The 16994-nt window shown below is 43.4% G+C and overlaps 1 protein-coding gene across 4 annotated transcripts in view; it reads left to right on the forward strand.

Annotated features, from left to right (window-relative positions):
• The window catches only part of LOC309697328 (plexin-A1-like), a 330439-nt gene that overhangs the window by 78668 nt on the left and 234777 nt on the right, over nt 1-16994 (forward strand). For all 4 annotated transcript variants that reach the window (XM_082519167.1, XM_082519170.1, XM_082519169.1 and 1 more), the window contains exon 3: nt 10632-10814. In XM_082519167.1, the coding sequence (XP_082375293.1) occupies nt 10632-10814 (183 nt within the window). The remainder of the gene's footprint in view (nt 1-10631; nt 10815-16994) is intronic.

Here is a 16994-nt window from a genome sequence, read left to right on the forward strand (position 1 = left end):
TATCTAATTAGATTAGTTGTTACACCAACTGCAGTAATATTCTGTCTTTATGTGCATGTGACAGCATGCACATGTGTGTGTGGGTGTGAGATGCAGATGCTCGTAGTTCTGTTGCCATTAGAGCAGACTGCTCTGCCAGATGTCTGCACTAAGTCCACTTTGTGTGTGTGTGTGTGTGTGTGATGGCAAGGAATGTATTGCCTCTGCAAGACAACCACACACACACACACACACTATAACACATACAAATGCACATTTAGCTACAAAGGATGTGTGTGTATAGGTTTTGTCTGTGTATTTGTGCATAAACAGGTCAAACATTCAAGTGTTCCAGTCTGTTAGACAGATGTTTAAGATCCCCACTGCACCCCCCCCTCCACTGTCACACGAATACACACTGTCTTTCTCTCTGCTTGTTTGTCATATGCCCTGAAAAACACACACACACACACGCACTCTGACTCATTAACAACCAATTAGAGAGCAGATATTGGCTCAGTGGGGAAACCGAAAGGCCAACCATTGCTGTCCTGCGCTTCCAACGCCAAGTCACAACAAATACCTGGATGTAGGCCAGGGTAGTGTGTGTGTGTGTGTGTGTGTGTGTGTGTGTGTGTGTGTGTGTGTGTGTGTGTGTGTGTGTGTGTGTGTGAGTGTTGTTTACTTCTGGTTTCAAAGTTTGGCTGTCGCATCTCATACCCTTTCTTTATTAAAAAAGACAGAGGCACGCTAACCCCGCATAATTAAATGCGTTCTTTTCGCCTCTGCAAGTCTTGTTGTTCATTGCATCAGCCAGCACGTCTCTGTAGTACAACTCTTGCTTCGACATTATCGTTCTCACATGGGAAAGAGGCACGAACTGTGTTTAACATATACATGCAGAAACACACGCACACACTCGCGTGTTCTCCGCGGGATTGGAGCGATGTGTTTATGCCACTGTTGGATGAGGAGATGCTTGAGGCATTAGGCTCTCTGGAGAGCATGTTGACAACATCTTTCTCTGTCTCTCTCTTTCTCCCTTTCAGTTTACCTCAATCACTGTCTCTCACTCGCTCACTTCCTTCCCCTGTCCTCTCGTTGTGATGAGATTTTTTTAGTGCTCCCTTACATCTCTGCAAATGAGTCAAATTGGAAAAAGACAATCTGCTCACAATTTAAGTTGATTAGACGGTTGACTCTTTCACTCTCAGTATGTTACTCAGAGAACTAAAGAGCGTGACAGAGAGTGGGGAGGAGACTAGTGCACATATTTAACACACCATCAGTAAACAAAAAGTTCCCTCACCTTAAACTGATTCTTGGAAGACCGGGAATAGACTATATATAAAAGATGGATGTCGCTTCTGGGGAAGTAAATCCAATTTGAAAGTTCCTCAAAACTGAATTGCTGTAATGGACAGCAGAGGGCAGTCGTGGGGTTGCAAAAAGAAGCCTAAAAATATAGAAGTTAAAGGGAAAACAATACTACAACTCACTTGACCTATGACCTCAAGAAACATTTCTTAAGGACTTCGTCGCTTTAGTCAGTTCAGTGGCAAAAACGCTCAGCTTGACGTTTTGCAACACGACTTCGCTATCCAGCGAGTGAGCTGTGTCCGTTGTTTATTTACAGTCTATGGGAAAAACAATTATCCATGCGCCTGCTTTCAGATTTAGCTTAAAAGGGTCGGCACGTGGCTGAAATTGAGCCAGCTATGTAGACGACACACTCAAATGCTGGTCAACCCAAACAGGCACAAATAGAAAAAACCTGAGCCTAGCGCAGCACATTCCCCCGGCACTTAATGACCAGCTGCGAATAAAAATTTCCTTAGAGTAAATCAATGGAAAGTCATAGCAAAGGAGCTGTTCTGCATGCTTCAGAGGTTGGCTGTAGCTCACCCTGACTGCTGCTTCTCATATATTAGCATTCCAAATCTATAAACAAGCATTTCTCCGAACAGCAAATACTTTTTTTTTTCTCCTCGCAACTTTTGAAAAACCCAGTTTAAAGTTTATTTAACAAAACGTAGTTATTCTGAAGGTAATTTCAGAAACTACTCAGTCTGCTGCACAAGAAAAATATGACTACTTTTTGAACTTGTTTCTTTTTTTCATTCAAACAAAGATTGTTGCCAATTACTACCTAGACAGGAAAGAGAAATGTAATAAGAGTCTTTTTGTTAAGCAGTAGATGGATTTTCTTTTTTTTTTTTTCATGTAAATTGTTACAAGAGTCTATCAGGAATCTGAAAGTACCATTGGCACAGTAATAAAAGTTGTAAAATGAGTTTTTTAAGAATCCCTATTTTCTCTATAGGAGAGCCGACTGTTTACCACTGCAATGTGAATCTTATTCTAACATGTTTGAGGGAAAAACTTCAGGACAGGCTTCTTCAGGAAGGAGAAAGCACACTGCGCTGATTACGTTGCATATAGTGATCCTGCTACGTCCACCGTGAATTACACGAAACCTGCTGCTGTAGAAGCAGACCTAAAAGAACAAATATACCTACACCCCACGTCAATTTTTGTTCGATCTTCAAAATCGATGTGTTCTAAAGTATGCTTGCCAGATACTTTTCACTATGTGTGACATTGAAATACACATTCTAAATACAAGTATTTACAAATTGAAAGCAGATGCTGCAGCCTTAAGTCTGCAGACAAAGTACTTGTAAGTGAGGAGTCAGGAAAAAAAGGCAAACGACAAACAGAAGTGGAATAGTTGTTTTACGATTTGTGATTGCGTGTGTGTGTTTGTGTGTGTGTGTGTGTGTGTGTGTGTGTGTGTGTGGTCGGGGGGTGGATGGGTTCACTGTAGCTGTGGTGAAGTTGGTAACATGTTCTTCCCAGTGCTGCATACTTTCGAACCACAGTATGGTCTCTGCTGTTTTTTTCTCTCTCCCTAGTTAATAGGCAGTTTACAGGGCGGGATCTAAACTCTCTCTGTGTCTGTCTTCCTGGCTTTAGGCTCATTAATGGCGACAAGAGTGCTGTTGACCCCTGAGCCGTCCCCCATGTCTCTCCTCCCTATCTCCCCTCTTCTGTCCTTTCCCCCCTCTCTCCATCTCCTTTCCTTTTCCCCTTATCTCACTTGCCCCACTCTTTCCCTCGTCACCCCATCATCATTCACCCAGCAAGAGTTTGGCAGGGGTCTGTGTGTGTCTATGTGTGTGCGTGTTGCCAGGGGCCAGCGAGTGCCTGTGTACAGCAGAGGTCTTTGGTAAGGACAACACAGGGGACTCTGTCCTTGTCTAACCCCCTGGAAATAGAACAAAGGTGTGTGGTTGTGTGTAATAATGCTATGTACAGTGTCCCGAGTATGAGCTATAGCTAGTAATATTAATAGCATGGTCAGAGGTCCACCAGGCCAACAGGGACAAGCTATATAGAGCCTATAAACGCACTAATAAAAGACTACAGCAGGTCACCTTATGTTAGGCACAAGTGAAGGATCGTTGCACTGATTTACACAAAGTGTGGTGTAATCGTCCAGGTAGGGATAGCAGATTAAACCTAAATTAACATGAAGTTAAACATGAAAGATCCACTGCATGTATGGAGGACAGTGACGATCTTAAAGTACACATGGGAGTGAAATAAGACACGCAGGAAAAACGCGCAGTATATAATTATAATAATCTGATCAAATTCAAATTCAAATTTTATTTGTCACGTACACAGTCATACACAGTACGATATGTAGTGAAATGCTTGGACAACTGCTCGTGACCTAAAGAGAACAAAAAGGAAAAGGCTATGAATAAGATAGGAAATAAATATGAAAAATTAAAAAGGGTAAATTTAACTAGGAAGGAATAAAATATAAATTAAGGTTAAAAATGAAATAACTGTACAACACAAATTAGAATGAAGGGTAAATTTAACTGGGAGAATAAGATAAAGATAAATATATAAATTAAAGTTGAAAATAAAATAACTGTACAACAAAATACACAATACACAATATAGAACTATATAAGAATGTATGAAGAAATATAAATATAAATAAATATATACACAATAACAGCAGCTGTACAAGTATTAACCGTAAATGAAGAATATAGTGACCAGTGTTGTGCAAAACCAAAGTCCAGAAAGTCCAGTGTGTGTGTAAGAACTGTATGTGTGGGTCAGTACTGTGTGGTGGTGTGATTGAGAGACCGTATCGCCTGCGGGAAGAAGCTCCTCCTCAGTCTCTCTGTGTTGGTCTTCAGGGAGCGGAATCGCTTTCCTGACCTCAACAGAGAGAACAGTCTGTTGTTGGGATGGCTGAGGTCCTTCACGATCTTCCTGGCCTTGGTCCAGCACCGCCTGCTGTAGATTGAGTGCAGGTCAGGGAGCTCGGAGCGGATGGTGCGCTCAGCTGACCGCACAACCCTCTGTAGAGCTCGTCTGTCCTGCATGGTGCTGTTCCCGAACCAGGTTAAGATGTTTCCCGCCAGGATGCTCTCTATGGTGCACGAGTAAAAGTTCCTGAGCACCTTGGAGGGCAGTTGGAAGTCTCTCAAGCGTCTGAGGTGGTAGAGACGCTGTCGGGCCTTTTTCACCACGGTGTTGATGTGACAGGACCATGACAGGTCCTGCGTGATGTGAACTCCGAGGTATTTGAAGCTGTCCACTCTCTCCACTGGGCACTCGTTGATGACGGGGGTCTGGTAGTTCCTCTCCTGCTTAGTGCTGAAGTCCACTATCAGCTCCTTTGTCTTACTGACGTTTAGAAGGAGGTTGTTCCTCTGGCACCAGTTCTCCAGATTCCTAATCTCCTTCAGGTAGGCCGTCTCGTTGTTATCAGAGATCAGGCCCACCACGACGGTGTCGTCAGCAAACTTGATGATGGTGGTGGAGCTGGTAGTGGCCACACAGTCATATGTGTACAAAGAGTACAGCAGGGGGCTCAGAACACACCCCTGGGGGGCTCCAGTGCTGAGAGTGGTGGAGGCTGAGACATGTCCGCCCATCCTTACTGCCTGTGGTCTGCCAGTTAGGAAGTTGGAGATCCACTGACACATAGATGAGCTGAGTCCCAGATGCTCCAGCTTGGTGGTGAGTGTGGAGGGAATTATGGTGTTAAATGCAGAGCTGTAGTCTATGAAGAGCATTTTAACATAATTCCCCCTTCTAGTGTCCAAGTGAGTGAGTGATGTGTGGAGGAGATGAGAGATGGCATCGTCTGTGGAACGATTTGGACGGTAAGCGAACTGTAGTGGGTCCAGTGTGTCTGGTAGTGAAGAAATGATGAAGTCTCTGACCAGGCGTTCAAAGCACTTCATCACTACTGAGGTGAGGGCTACAGGGCGATAGTCATTGAGAGAAGCAGGGTGGGGTTTCTTCGGGACAGGAACAATGATGGACTCTTTGAAGCATGTGGGGATCACCGACTGAGATAGAGAGATGTTGAATATCTCAGTGAACACAGGAGCTAGCTGGTATGCGCAGTCTCTTAGGATACGACCTGGGATGCCGTCTGGTCCTGCTGCTTTCCTGGTGTTCACTCTCTTGAAGGCTCTCCTTACTTCATGCTCGGAGATGACGAGCACGTTTCCGGTGCTGGCAGTATCTTCCTGTCTGCAGCCGTTAGCGCCGCTAACACTAGCATTGTTGGAGACCTTAGCTGCAGCCTCGAAGCGAGCATAGAAAGTGTTCAGCTCGTCTGCCAGAGTCACGGCCGCGTTCGTCATACCGGTTGTTGGTGCTTTATAGTCCATTATTGTCCTTAGTCCCCGCCACAGGCTCCTAGAGTCACTCTGTTGGAGTTGTGACTCTAGTTTCCTCCCGTAGCGCTGCTTCGCCTCTTTCACCGCCCTCCGCACGTTATATGACGCGGCTTTGTACGGGTCCATGTCCCCCGTCATGAGTCCCGTGTTGTAGGCAGCGGTGCGGGATCTCAGAGCGTCGCGGATGGTTTTATCCACCCACGGCTTCTGGTTGGGAAACGTTGTGATAGTCTTTGTCTCCACGGTATCATCCGCTAGTTTCCCGATGAATCCCACAACCGCTTCCGTAAACACGTTGACGTCATCGTCGGAGCTGTTTCTGAACATGCCCCAGTCTGCATCATCGAGTGCGTCCTGTAACGCGGCCACGATTGATCCGTCCAGCGCGCGACCTTCCTCTGAACCGGAACTTCCTGTTTCAGCCTTTGTTTGTATTTTGGCATGAGGAAGATGTCTGCAGACATAGCAAACATCAGATTATTATGATGTCATATTCAAACTGCTAGCAGCTAATGCTCTTTTAAGTGCATGTAAAACACAGTTCTGTTATAACCGATGCTATAGGAGCACATACAATACTTCCCGAGTGGTCGCTGTTGTTGTGTTTCACCCTTGAAGACACTCTTTTTAAAAAGGCATTTTTTATAAGCTTGGCATCCATCAGCTGCAAAGCAGCACAGTGTTGCTCTTTACTGATAGCTTCTACTGTTAATGTATTGGTGGGTACAAGCAGACGATCATTTAAATATGAACATCAGACTCGTTTCCATCATAATGTGAAGCCATGAAACCCTCATAGTGGACAGACCCTGTAAGCTAGCATTTCTGTTGACCTTTGATTAGTTACAGTTTGAAAAACTGATGATGCACCGACACCCGATACATAACTATATCGATTAAAGAGACTTTTAGCTTAGTATGAATGGAGTCACAGTATGCTCTGTAGCATTAACGACTGAAGTCTAAATAATTAAATGTGTGTGAGGATTTCTCTTTTTCTTCCCTCGTGGTTTTGTATCATGTGCATTATTATGCTTTAATTAGGCTCTTAAGTCACTTTCATATTGGTGGCTGGAAATGCTTCGGCTTCTCCTTAATGAGTAGCTGCGGAGGAATGATAAAGTAGGCAGACTATAGGAATTACATGTCTACAAGGCACACAACAGCTAGCAGATGTCAGGTCTGTGTGAGGCCACATTTGTCTGCAGTGAAAACACGTCGACTGAACGCTCCACTGTGCCTCAATCTGAGCTGTTGACTCTATGGTAATGATGCAAGTCAAGCTAAACATAACAAACCATTAGCGTCCTCAGCATGCCGACAACAGCGCTGGGAAGATGGTGATCTCGCTTCTGTGTGCGCGAGCTTGACAGACACTGGGAATTCATCAGATTAGTTTACAAGTATGGGCCGCCCAGCATAAATAAATCCAGACTAAATGATGATATTATAAGCTGCTATTATAAACAGTTCCTACATGGGCATCAGGTTAAACTTTGGGCTTGCGCGAAAGATAGCTGATGGCTTTAATATGTGTTACTATTTACTAGCACTGCTTCTGACACATAGGTCATTCCTCTGACCCTTTACAAGTGCATTCAGTTAATTATTGTAACAGTGGATCATTGTTCTGATAAAGCTGTTACGGGAAAGAAGGAAGAAAAGGTGGTCTCGAAAAGCTGCAGGCTTGTGAAGGGGGGGGGGGGGGGGCATCCTTCAGAGACAGACAAGATTTCCCAAAGGCCAGTTCCTGTGGAAAAGAAAAGCTACGAGGGAAGTATTTGAAGGAAGATAAGGGAAAAGAGACAAGAGGGAAGCAGAGGAGGATAAGCAGGGTGAGGAGAAACTAGAATAGGGGAAAAAGAAAAGAAGAAGTGAAAAAAGGAAGTGAGTGAAAGAAATGAATGGAGGTCTAGTTCTGCTGTCTTTATCAGGGCAAACTGTGTGGCAGAGACCCAAGGCCAGGGTTCACACTGTCACTGAGCCGTGACCGTCTGTGTCCATTCGCTCTTTCTCCTTCTTCCCTCTCCTCCTGCCACTTCCCCCTCTGTCCCCCTCTGTAATTCACTTCTCCTTTTTTAATTTCCTTCTCTCCCGCACCTTCATATCTGTCTTCATCTTCTCTGCATCGCCTCGCTTGCTTTTTTCCTTTTCCCTTTTCTTCATCCTGTTTGTCTCTCTTTGCCCTCTTTTTCTCGCAGAGCAGCTCCAAAATTGAGAACATGTTTATGTAAATCATACAAAAGCCAAAGCTGTTGTGTGTGTCCCTCCCTCTCGCCCTTCTCTCACTCACTTTGTCACTTTGTGTCTTTGTTCACTGAAGTTAAACTTTGCCATGTTTCTGGCTGCCTTTGAAAGTCTGGTAGAAGGCAGACAATGACCGCCACAGGCATTTTTCTCAGCCCCCCTTTTTTCTTTTTTCTTTTTTAACCTCGCTACCTCACACACAAGCGCACGCTCCCTGACAGCTTTGCTGTTTTGGAGGGGTGGGGTTGATTGATTAGTCTCTATAGTGACGATACGTCTTGTAATGAACAAGAGAAGGCTGGCATGTTAATTTGTGTGGTGTGGGAGGCTTAATCGTCATCGTGTGTGTTTATGTGTGAGAGTGTGCGCATTGTTCTTCTTTGTGCATGTATTGATATATTGCTTTTTTCTCCTCTTTTATTATTGTTATTGTGTTCAGTTGGGTCTGTGCGTGTACACAGTGCATTACATCCGTGCGTCACTGTCAATATGTCCCTCTGTGTTTTGAGGCAGGATGATTTAAATATCACCAGAGGTTTTTACATTTTTTTAGGCAAATAATTATACTTTGTGTACCCAAAAGTGAACATCCATCCTTTCATCTGCCTATTTTCTGATGCTCATCCTGCGACCAGGTCGCAGGTCCAGCAGCCTAAGCAGAGAGGCTCAGACCTGCTTCTTCCCAGCCATCCTCTGTGGGCTCATCAACCACAGGAGGTGGTGTAGAGCTCAGGTGTGATACGTGTTGGGTGGCAGTCAAGGGCAGATGCCTGGTGGTTCAGTTGCACATCCATGATACTGATGAGCCTGGCTATCTGGACAAAAATGAACAAGTAGCAGAAGCAAATAACTAGCTAACATCCGTCTATCCATTATTTTCTAATTATCCCTTTCATGCATGAATTATGACAACCTCAATCCAGATTTTTTTCTTAAGTATTTTTATTCATCTTTAGGCATGAAAAAAGATTTTTGAACTTAATTTTTTGAACATGTACTTTTCAAAGAGTTTTTTTACATGTCCAATTAGGTGGACAACATCACCTTTGGAGTGGGTGGCAGGGTATGGAGTGACACATCAGTGTCCAATGTAGTGGTTTATGTGCAGAAAACAGCCTTTGAATAGCTGTCCACTGTAGTGACAACTATGCGTGAAAGGGTTATACAATTCAGGATCATGGGGGTGGGGGGTACACGCTAGACACGTCCCCAGCAGTACAACTCCACTAACTCCACTAACTGCACGTGTTTAGACTGTGAAAGTACCTGGCTCTAGCTAACAGCGTCTTGTATAAAGTAAGACAAACTCATGGGTGAGAGAAGAAAAGCTAATATGTTCTTACTTTTATTCATGCTGTCCCTTCAGAGACACAGGAAGCTGTGAAGAATTGGGTCAAAACTGAACAAGGTTAATGAGGTAATATTGGCAGGCTTGGTTAGTATCCATAGACAGCTTAGGTGCATCACTGACAAACAGATGCCTACTAATTAGTGCTAGTAATTGGAAAACAAACTAATACATTTAGCCACACAGAAAATTATTAGCTGCCAGATACTTGCATTACATTCCTCCAAAGTGCACCAATGTTTTTGGTTGGTGCATTGTTTCTAGCATTACTTCCCCCTCCACCGGTTGCAGCAGATAGGAGTTCTTCGTTCCAACTGTCGCCAAGTATACAGTATAAATCACGCTGAGGTGACTGTTGTTGTGCTTTGACGCTTTATCGATAAAACTGAATTGAACTGAATAGTGTTTTTTTTTTTTTTAGGATGAACTTCTGTCTAGATGTGTGTGTGTGTGTGTGTCTTTCTCAACGTGCTTCTCAGCGCGTGTGATGTTACAGTAGTGGTGCATATGCTGATCATCACCGTTATGCATGTCAGAGTGAGGTGAACCTTGTGATGCGACACATGGTTTTAATGACATGCCTGTTACACAGACTCACCTTTCCACTTGCGCCGTATTCATAAATCAGGCTTGGCATATCAACATATCAGTGTAGCGACGAGGCTATACAAGACACATTGATTATGATATGCTAATCTGACCTATAATTTACTTCCTGTCATTTCCCTCCTCCAGTGTCCTGCTCATGTATTCACCCTCCCCTCCGTGTTTATGCTTACTCCATTTGATTTACTTGTTGTATTGGCTTGTCTACTGATAGAAACTACACTGGCAAAGCAGTAAGAGATCAATATTTTAAACATTAGCAATCAACTGTTCATCCATTCAGGCCGTACTGAGATACTTAATTACTTAGTTTGACATCACATACAATGAAATAATCAAAGCCTGTAATGGAAGGAAACACACCAAACACAGAGGCATGAACTGGCTTTGTGTGGCTTTTGGCCCTTAATGAGATACACACATCCCTGTCAGCCTTGTGTCTGCCATTTACAACAACATCTCAAAACAAAAAAAGTTCAGGAAACTGGAGTCAATTTTTCCAGTGACATCCAATAATTTTATACCATTTTCTCAGTAAATCTGCCATGGCTTGGCTTCACTCCAGGAGCCATAAAATTTCTGCTAAGTGCTGGAGGGATTGAAATCCTCCTCCTTCTTTAAGAATTAATGTTAGTTTAACAAGAGAAGGGATTTAGAAAGTGTTAATGGTTGAGTTAATGGCTTTCTCTCCCTCTCCACCCCCCCTCCCCCCCACCCTCTCTGCACAGCCGTTACAGATAGACGACAACTTCTGCGGCCAGGACTTCAACCAGCCTCTAGGGGGCACCACCGCCATCGAGGGCATCCCGCTTTATGTGGACAAGGACGACGGCATGACCTCCGTGGCTGCTTATGATTACCGTGGCAACACAGTGGCGTTCACGGGCACTCGTAGCGGACGCATAAAGAAGGTAGGCTGGAGTTTCCGAAGCACCTTTACATCCTCGCAGATCTGTTTAACACAGAGACTCTTCGCAAAGACAAAACTCAGTGATGTTTCAGTGTGATTTGGCTCAAAGCTTCTCAGATCTCACCACATATGCATTCTATAATATGAAAAAAAAAGGATCAGATACAAACATTTCACCTGACAGTGGTGTGGTGTGAAAGGAAACTAACAAAATGTGACTAAAACGGGGATTTAAAGGCTCTGGTAACAGTGCAGGGCTTGTGTGTGTGTGTGTGTGTGTGTGTGTGTGTATACTGCATGAGTATGCGTGTTTCATGGACTATAGAAAAGCATTTTCACTCTGAAGCAATTTTCTGTCATTTTCTGATGTATTTTCAGTGGTCATTGGTTTTGGCATCGCTGACAAATGGCTTTATCATCAGCGCTCAGTGTAGATATCAGCTTTGAATGTGCATGTGTATATATATATCAGTGTAGCGACGAGGCTATATATATATATATATATATAAATATATATATATATATTTCTGTGTCTGTAATGGCATTTTGTGCTTGTTTTATTTTGAAATAGCTTTTCAGTGATTTGCCATTGTCACTGAATGCTTTTGAGACATACCAAATAAGACATATACATTAAAAAAAAAGTAAAGCAGCAGTTTCTGGAGAAGTGCGTTTTCTCCTGCAGAGCGAGCTTGTGTGTGTGTGTGTCTTTGTGGAGGATGTACAGAGTGGAGCTTGTACTGCTAGACAAACTGGAGCTGTGTGGTTTTTATCTTGCTGAGTTCTTTTGTGGTCTAGTCACAGGATTGTCAAAAGGCAGTGAGAGTGTCTGAGTGGCTATAAGGTGGGTGCAGATGATTTTTATGTGTCTCCTGAGTACCTCCGGTGAAGGGACGGGTGAAGGAAACCTGTGCTTTGCGTGTGCCTGTGCTCAATCACAGGCTAGCAGTAATTTCCCGCCGTGTTCAGCATAAGAACATCACGCTATTTCTTTGTGTACGTGTATGCGTGCACCTGTGGGTCTATAATAATGCTCCTGAAGTACCCGTGTGGAGTGGATCGCATGGTGCGTGTGCCAATCAGCTGCTCCTGAGCCTTAGCTATACTTTCTCTTTTCTCCCCCTGCTCGTCATAGGAGTGTGTCTGTGTCATCAATACTACCGAGGCTGAATAAACACACTCAGGTGAAGATAAAAAGTGCATACACACAGAAAGTAAATGAAAAGAAATGTTAGATCGGCATTTCACTCTGCGTCGCATTGAGCTTTATGAAGTTTCAGACATTTCTTTTAGTAGACAAGCATCATTTTGCAGCTGCTGATGTCTATTTTTTTATTTTTATTTCAGTGGGCGACGTCTTTAAGTTTGCCTTTTACTTTTTGTCGCGTCCCATTAAGCTCAGCTCAGATGTTTTAAAGATTCAGCTGCTGCAGTTTTAGACACATATTTGACAGCTTAAACAGGAGGCCTGTGTGTTTCCGCAGCCTGTGGAACAGCCTTTGCGACGCTGCTGTCGACTGCTTTTATATAGGCTTTGATACTATGCGCACACTCTCACACAGACCCACACACGCCTCCTTACACAGCTTCCTGTCACTTGAGTTTTGCTAAGTCGACTGAAACCTAGCCCGCTAGTCCTTGCAGCCTGACCCCTTGGACTGTGTCTGCGGTTGTGCAGACAGATGATTTGTATGTGCGCTGAGACTGTGGGGGTCAGCAGATCCTGGATGATATCCCGCTGATCGGAATCCCATTTCCTCTCAGCCGCCGTGTCTTCCTGTGCTTTGGGGATGGAGGAAGGAAGGTGAATACGACGGGGTGGAGGCTGCCAGTGTCCTCACACACAGATCAATGCAGATGCTGCATTAAAATGCTGTTGTCTATATGAGCGGGATAATGGCGAGACGGGATGACAATCACTATAAATCAACAGCAATTCAAGCTACAGCTGGGTTATTGGGCTTTTTCATTAGCCCGTGCCCGCTAAGGCTTTCCTCGCGCAGGAAGTGATTCGTTTTAGGTTTAAATAAGGTCTTTTTGGCTAAATTGGAGAACAGCTGTTTAATGGCTGAACTTGATTTGTGCAAAAATAAATTCTGGGGCGAGGGAGAGGGGAATAGGACTGGGATTAGAACGAGGGAGGGAAAGAAAGCGAAGCTGAGGCAGCAGATGGAGAGAGATGGTTACAGGCCGTGTGGTTTTATTGCTATTCATTGGAAGTTAAACTGTGCTCCTTGGCCTAATGAAATGTAAAGCTGCATTGTATTGATGTACACACACACACACACGCACGCACGCACATACACACACGCTCCTGCTCATTAAAATTCCTGCAGTGTGACTGTTGTTGTGTGTGTGTCTGCCCCCATGGACGTGTCCCGGCTGCTAGACTCTGTATTGATTGATCTATGAATATATAATCAGTAGTGTAGATCTTAAATGGAGCCAGTTCATTGGATAAGCGTTGGTACAGGTTTGTGTGTGTGTGAGGGAGAAAGAGAGCTATGACATAAGCCAGGGTTAATCTATGCTGCCTTTCATCAGCAAAACTAATCAAAATGTCATGACTGGCTAAACACGTGGCATGTATGTGTAAAAAAAAAACAGTAGCCTTGCTCGTGGGCCACTGGCTTTCTTCTTTATAGGTTCTGACTGTGCCTGTAAGAACTAATTCTGCTTTATTAGCCGACCTTGCTGACTCCGGTTTTCACCTTTGAGACGTATTTATATAGAATATTTTTGATGGAAGTGAACTGCTGATTAAGGGCCGTGTGTCAAAGTGAAAGCTCTCTTTGATACTTAATGGAGCTGTGGGACCGTGATTAGGTTCTTAGTGTTTTGAAGGTCCCTCCCTCAGCCTGAGTGTATTAAGTCATTTCAGACGAGGCTCTGGCTGAACTAGCTGTGTTTTTATTGAAACATATCTTTTTTTGACTGATTTACAAAATGCTACTCTTCATAGCACTGAGAATGATCTCCTCTCCACGTTAGCTCAGCCTCTGGCACAATCAGAAAAGCTTTTTTTCTAAAGGATCTGGAATTACCTGGCGTTCCACAGGAACCCATTCTGGGCCCAGTGTCATTTCCTGTTTTCCATGTTTCCACTGGGTCTAAGTAACATCAAGAACTTCCATGGCTACGCTGATGACACAGGTACACTTCGCTAATATCAAACTGGACCCCATTTTCCTGCAGAACTGCCTTAATTATTTATGGCATCCATTCAACATAGTGCTGGAAACATCCCTTGGAGGTTTGTGGTCCATATTTACATGAAAGCATTACACAGTTGCTGCAGCTTTATTTGCTGGACATCCATGATATGAATCTCCCTTTCCACAAAATGTCAAAGGTGCTCTATTAGATTGAGATCTGGTGACTGTGGAGGTCATTTGAGTAGTGAACTCATCATGGTGAAGAAACCAATTTGGGATGAATTGAGCTTTGTGATGTGTGCACTGTGGTCACAATGCGATGGATGTGGGGGGCTGCAGTATTTAAATGATGCTCAGTTGGTACTGTTCTTAGCCGACAGCAGTGGCACCCAGCATGGTCTTGTCCTGCTGTAGGTCATCTGCTTCTATGCTTGATGTGTCATGTGTTCAGAGATGCTCTTCTGCATACCTTGGCTCTAACGAGTATTTATTTGAGTTACTGTTGTCTTCCTCTCAGTTCAAAGCAGTCTGCCCATTCTGACCTCTGGCACCAACAAGGTTACTTGAATCACCTTTCTTCTCCATTCTGATGAACTTAAGCAGCTTATCTTGATCATATCTACATACCTAAGTGCATTGAGATGCTGCCATGTGATTGGCTGATCAGATATGTGCATTAACAACAAGTGTATGTTCCTAACAAAGAGGCCAGTGAGTGCATGTCTCACTAAAGCCAAACAGAATGACTACACTTTCCATATTGTCTTGCCTCAATAATTATTGCCTTTTATTTACTCCTCCTTGCCCTCATCACAGTGTCAGTCACTTGATCTCAGTTTGATCTTATTAATTAATAAACACGTTTTTTTTTTGGATACGTCATGCCATCTTGTTCTGTTCAGTTTAAGCTGATCTCTGAGGTTAAAACTATTCTTTCATCTCATTCAGCTTTAGCAAAGGTCATCCACACAGATATTACCCCCAGATTTGATTACTATAATGCAACGTACTATGGTGTCATTAAAGAAACACAGGCTTCGGTTTACTTGGAAGAAGAGAATAAAATAGAATGTAAAATGAAATAATAGTAAAAAACTAAATAAAACATAAAAGAACAAAAGTGACTACAATAATTACATTTGATGCTCATTTGATTATATAGCTCTTATACAGTGACCATGCCCATACTTACTGTATGTTATCAGGGTTGCAATAAGAAAGATATGAGAGACAGTGTCTGATACACGATGAAAGTGGGATTTAGGATACAGCACAAACAGTGCGATATAATACTGTGTATAGGAGGCAGTCTTTTTTTTTTTTTATGGTGACAGTCTGGCTATCTGCTGTTCACCTCTCCCAGGCCTGTCAGTTAGCAGCAGCACACTGCGTTTATGCAGTATATGTTCTTGGTCCTTGCTCTGTACCTCAAAGCCACACATGATTACCTTCTTCTTTTAAACACCACTGTACATTGCTTTGTTGGCAGACAAAGTGTAGGTGGGACACTGAGTTTTTAACAGCACGAAATTGCACTATCGGCTGCCTTCTGCGTCGTTTGCCAGAAACATCCTAAAAAACCCCGTCTTCAGATCTCAGTAAAAACCTGGAAATCCTTTCATTCCTCTCATTTCGTCTCCTCTTTTGTCTACCTGGGAGAACAAGGTGCTCCTGCCGCATCAGGTAAGATGAAAAGAAACTCTCAACAGCCTGAAGTATTTCCAGATTTCAGAAACAAAAAGATGAAGCTAGACAGATGGAGAGAGAGAGAGAGGGGAAGAAAGAGGGAGATTTACTCACAGCAATGTATAGGTGTGCAGACGTGTGTGGTGGGTGAAGGGGTATGGTTTCATGTCATTTCATCATTTCCCTGCTAGCAGCAAATCCAATTACTTTTCCCTTTTCCTTTCTATCTTGGAAGATAGCCTGAGTGACAGGACTGATTGGAGTACAGCGCTACCGAGGCAACTGTGCCAACCAGTTGATTGACATAACACTGGCACTTCACTGCTTTCAGACAGGGAGACAAGTGAGACTGGTTAGGCTTCAGGGCATCTCAGAGCTGGTGAGGTGGACCAGAAGTTCACCCGCATTGCTCTTTTGATCCTACATCTGTCCCACTCAGACATTACCCAAGCAACTATAGAGCGAGATGCTCCACGGTGCTCGGCTCTTTTTCAGTATGTGACGGTGACGTACCGTGCACGACCCTATCCTGTCCACTTTTTCACTCCTCCCAGCTAACAGCATTCCACCCCCTTAACGGCATTGACCCTTTAAGAAGATAATAAATAAGCAGTATACTGCATGAATTGAGTCATAATCTGCCCACCATCTCTTATGTAGTGTGGCTAACACTGCACAGCATCCTAAGCAGCTTTTCCTGGAGGCTACTTTCATGCTGTTGTATACTTTGTGCCAGTTTACATTTCTGCTCTAATGCATTTCTCACTAAGACCCTGTGCTTTTGTTCTCCACTGTAGTTGTGCCAGCTGTATTGAATTTCAAATCAAGGTTTTATAGTTAAAGTAAAAGTTGTGATATAAATTAATAAAGATATAACAAGCGCTTTCCAAACCGTGGGACTTATCATGTCTTTAAAAAGCGGTGCCTTCCTTGTTACATTTAGGAAGATAGATGTAAAAAGACCAGAAAACAGACAAAGGGCAACATTCCCAAAGAGTGTATATGCCCAAATGTCTACAACAACACAAACAAAACAAAGTTTCAAACATTTCATATAAAGTTGTGATCTTTCCAAAGTCCTAGGAAAGCTTTTGGAAAGTCTTTGGAAAGGGTGTGCTTTTCTGTCTTCCTCTGTCTTTTTTTTAAATTGTTTTTAGATCATTCAGTTCTTCTTTTAGATCATCATCCACCATCAGCACCAGTCATCATCAATTCTGCATGTGAGTCACACATGGCTGTCACCAGTATCTGAATTATATTAACAGGAGTGGCACCAAGAAATACCTTCTGACAGTAAATGGATCATAGGTCAAAAAGATGAGCTCAGTGCGATGAGCAGG

The sequence above is a fragment of the Aulonocara stuartgranti genome (assembly GCF_965226115.1).
Source record: "Aulonocara stuartgranti genome assembly, chromosome: 20".
Lineage (NCBI taxonomy): Eukaryota > Metazoa > Chordata > Actinopteri > Cichliformes > Cichlidae > Aulonocara > Aulonocara stuartgranti.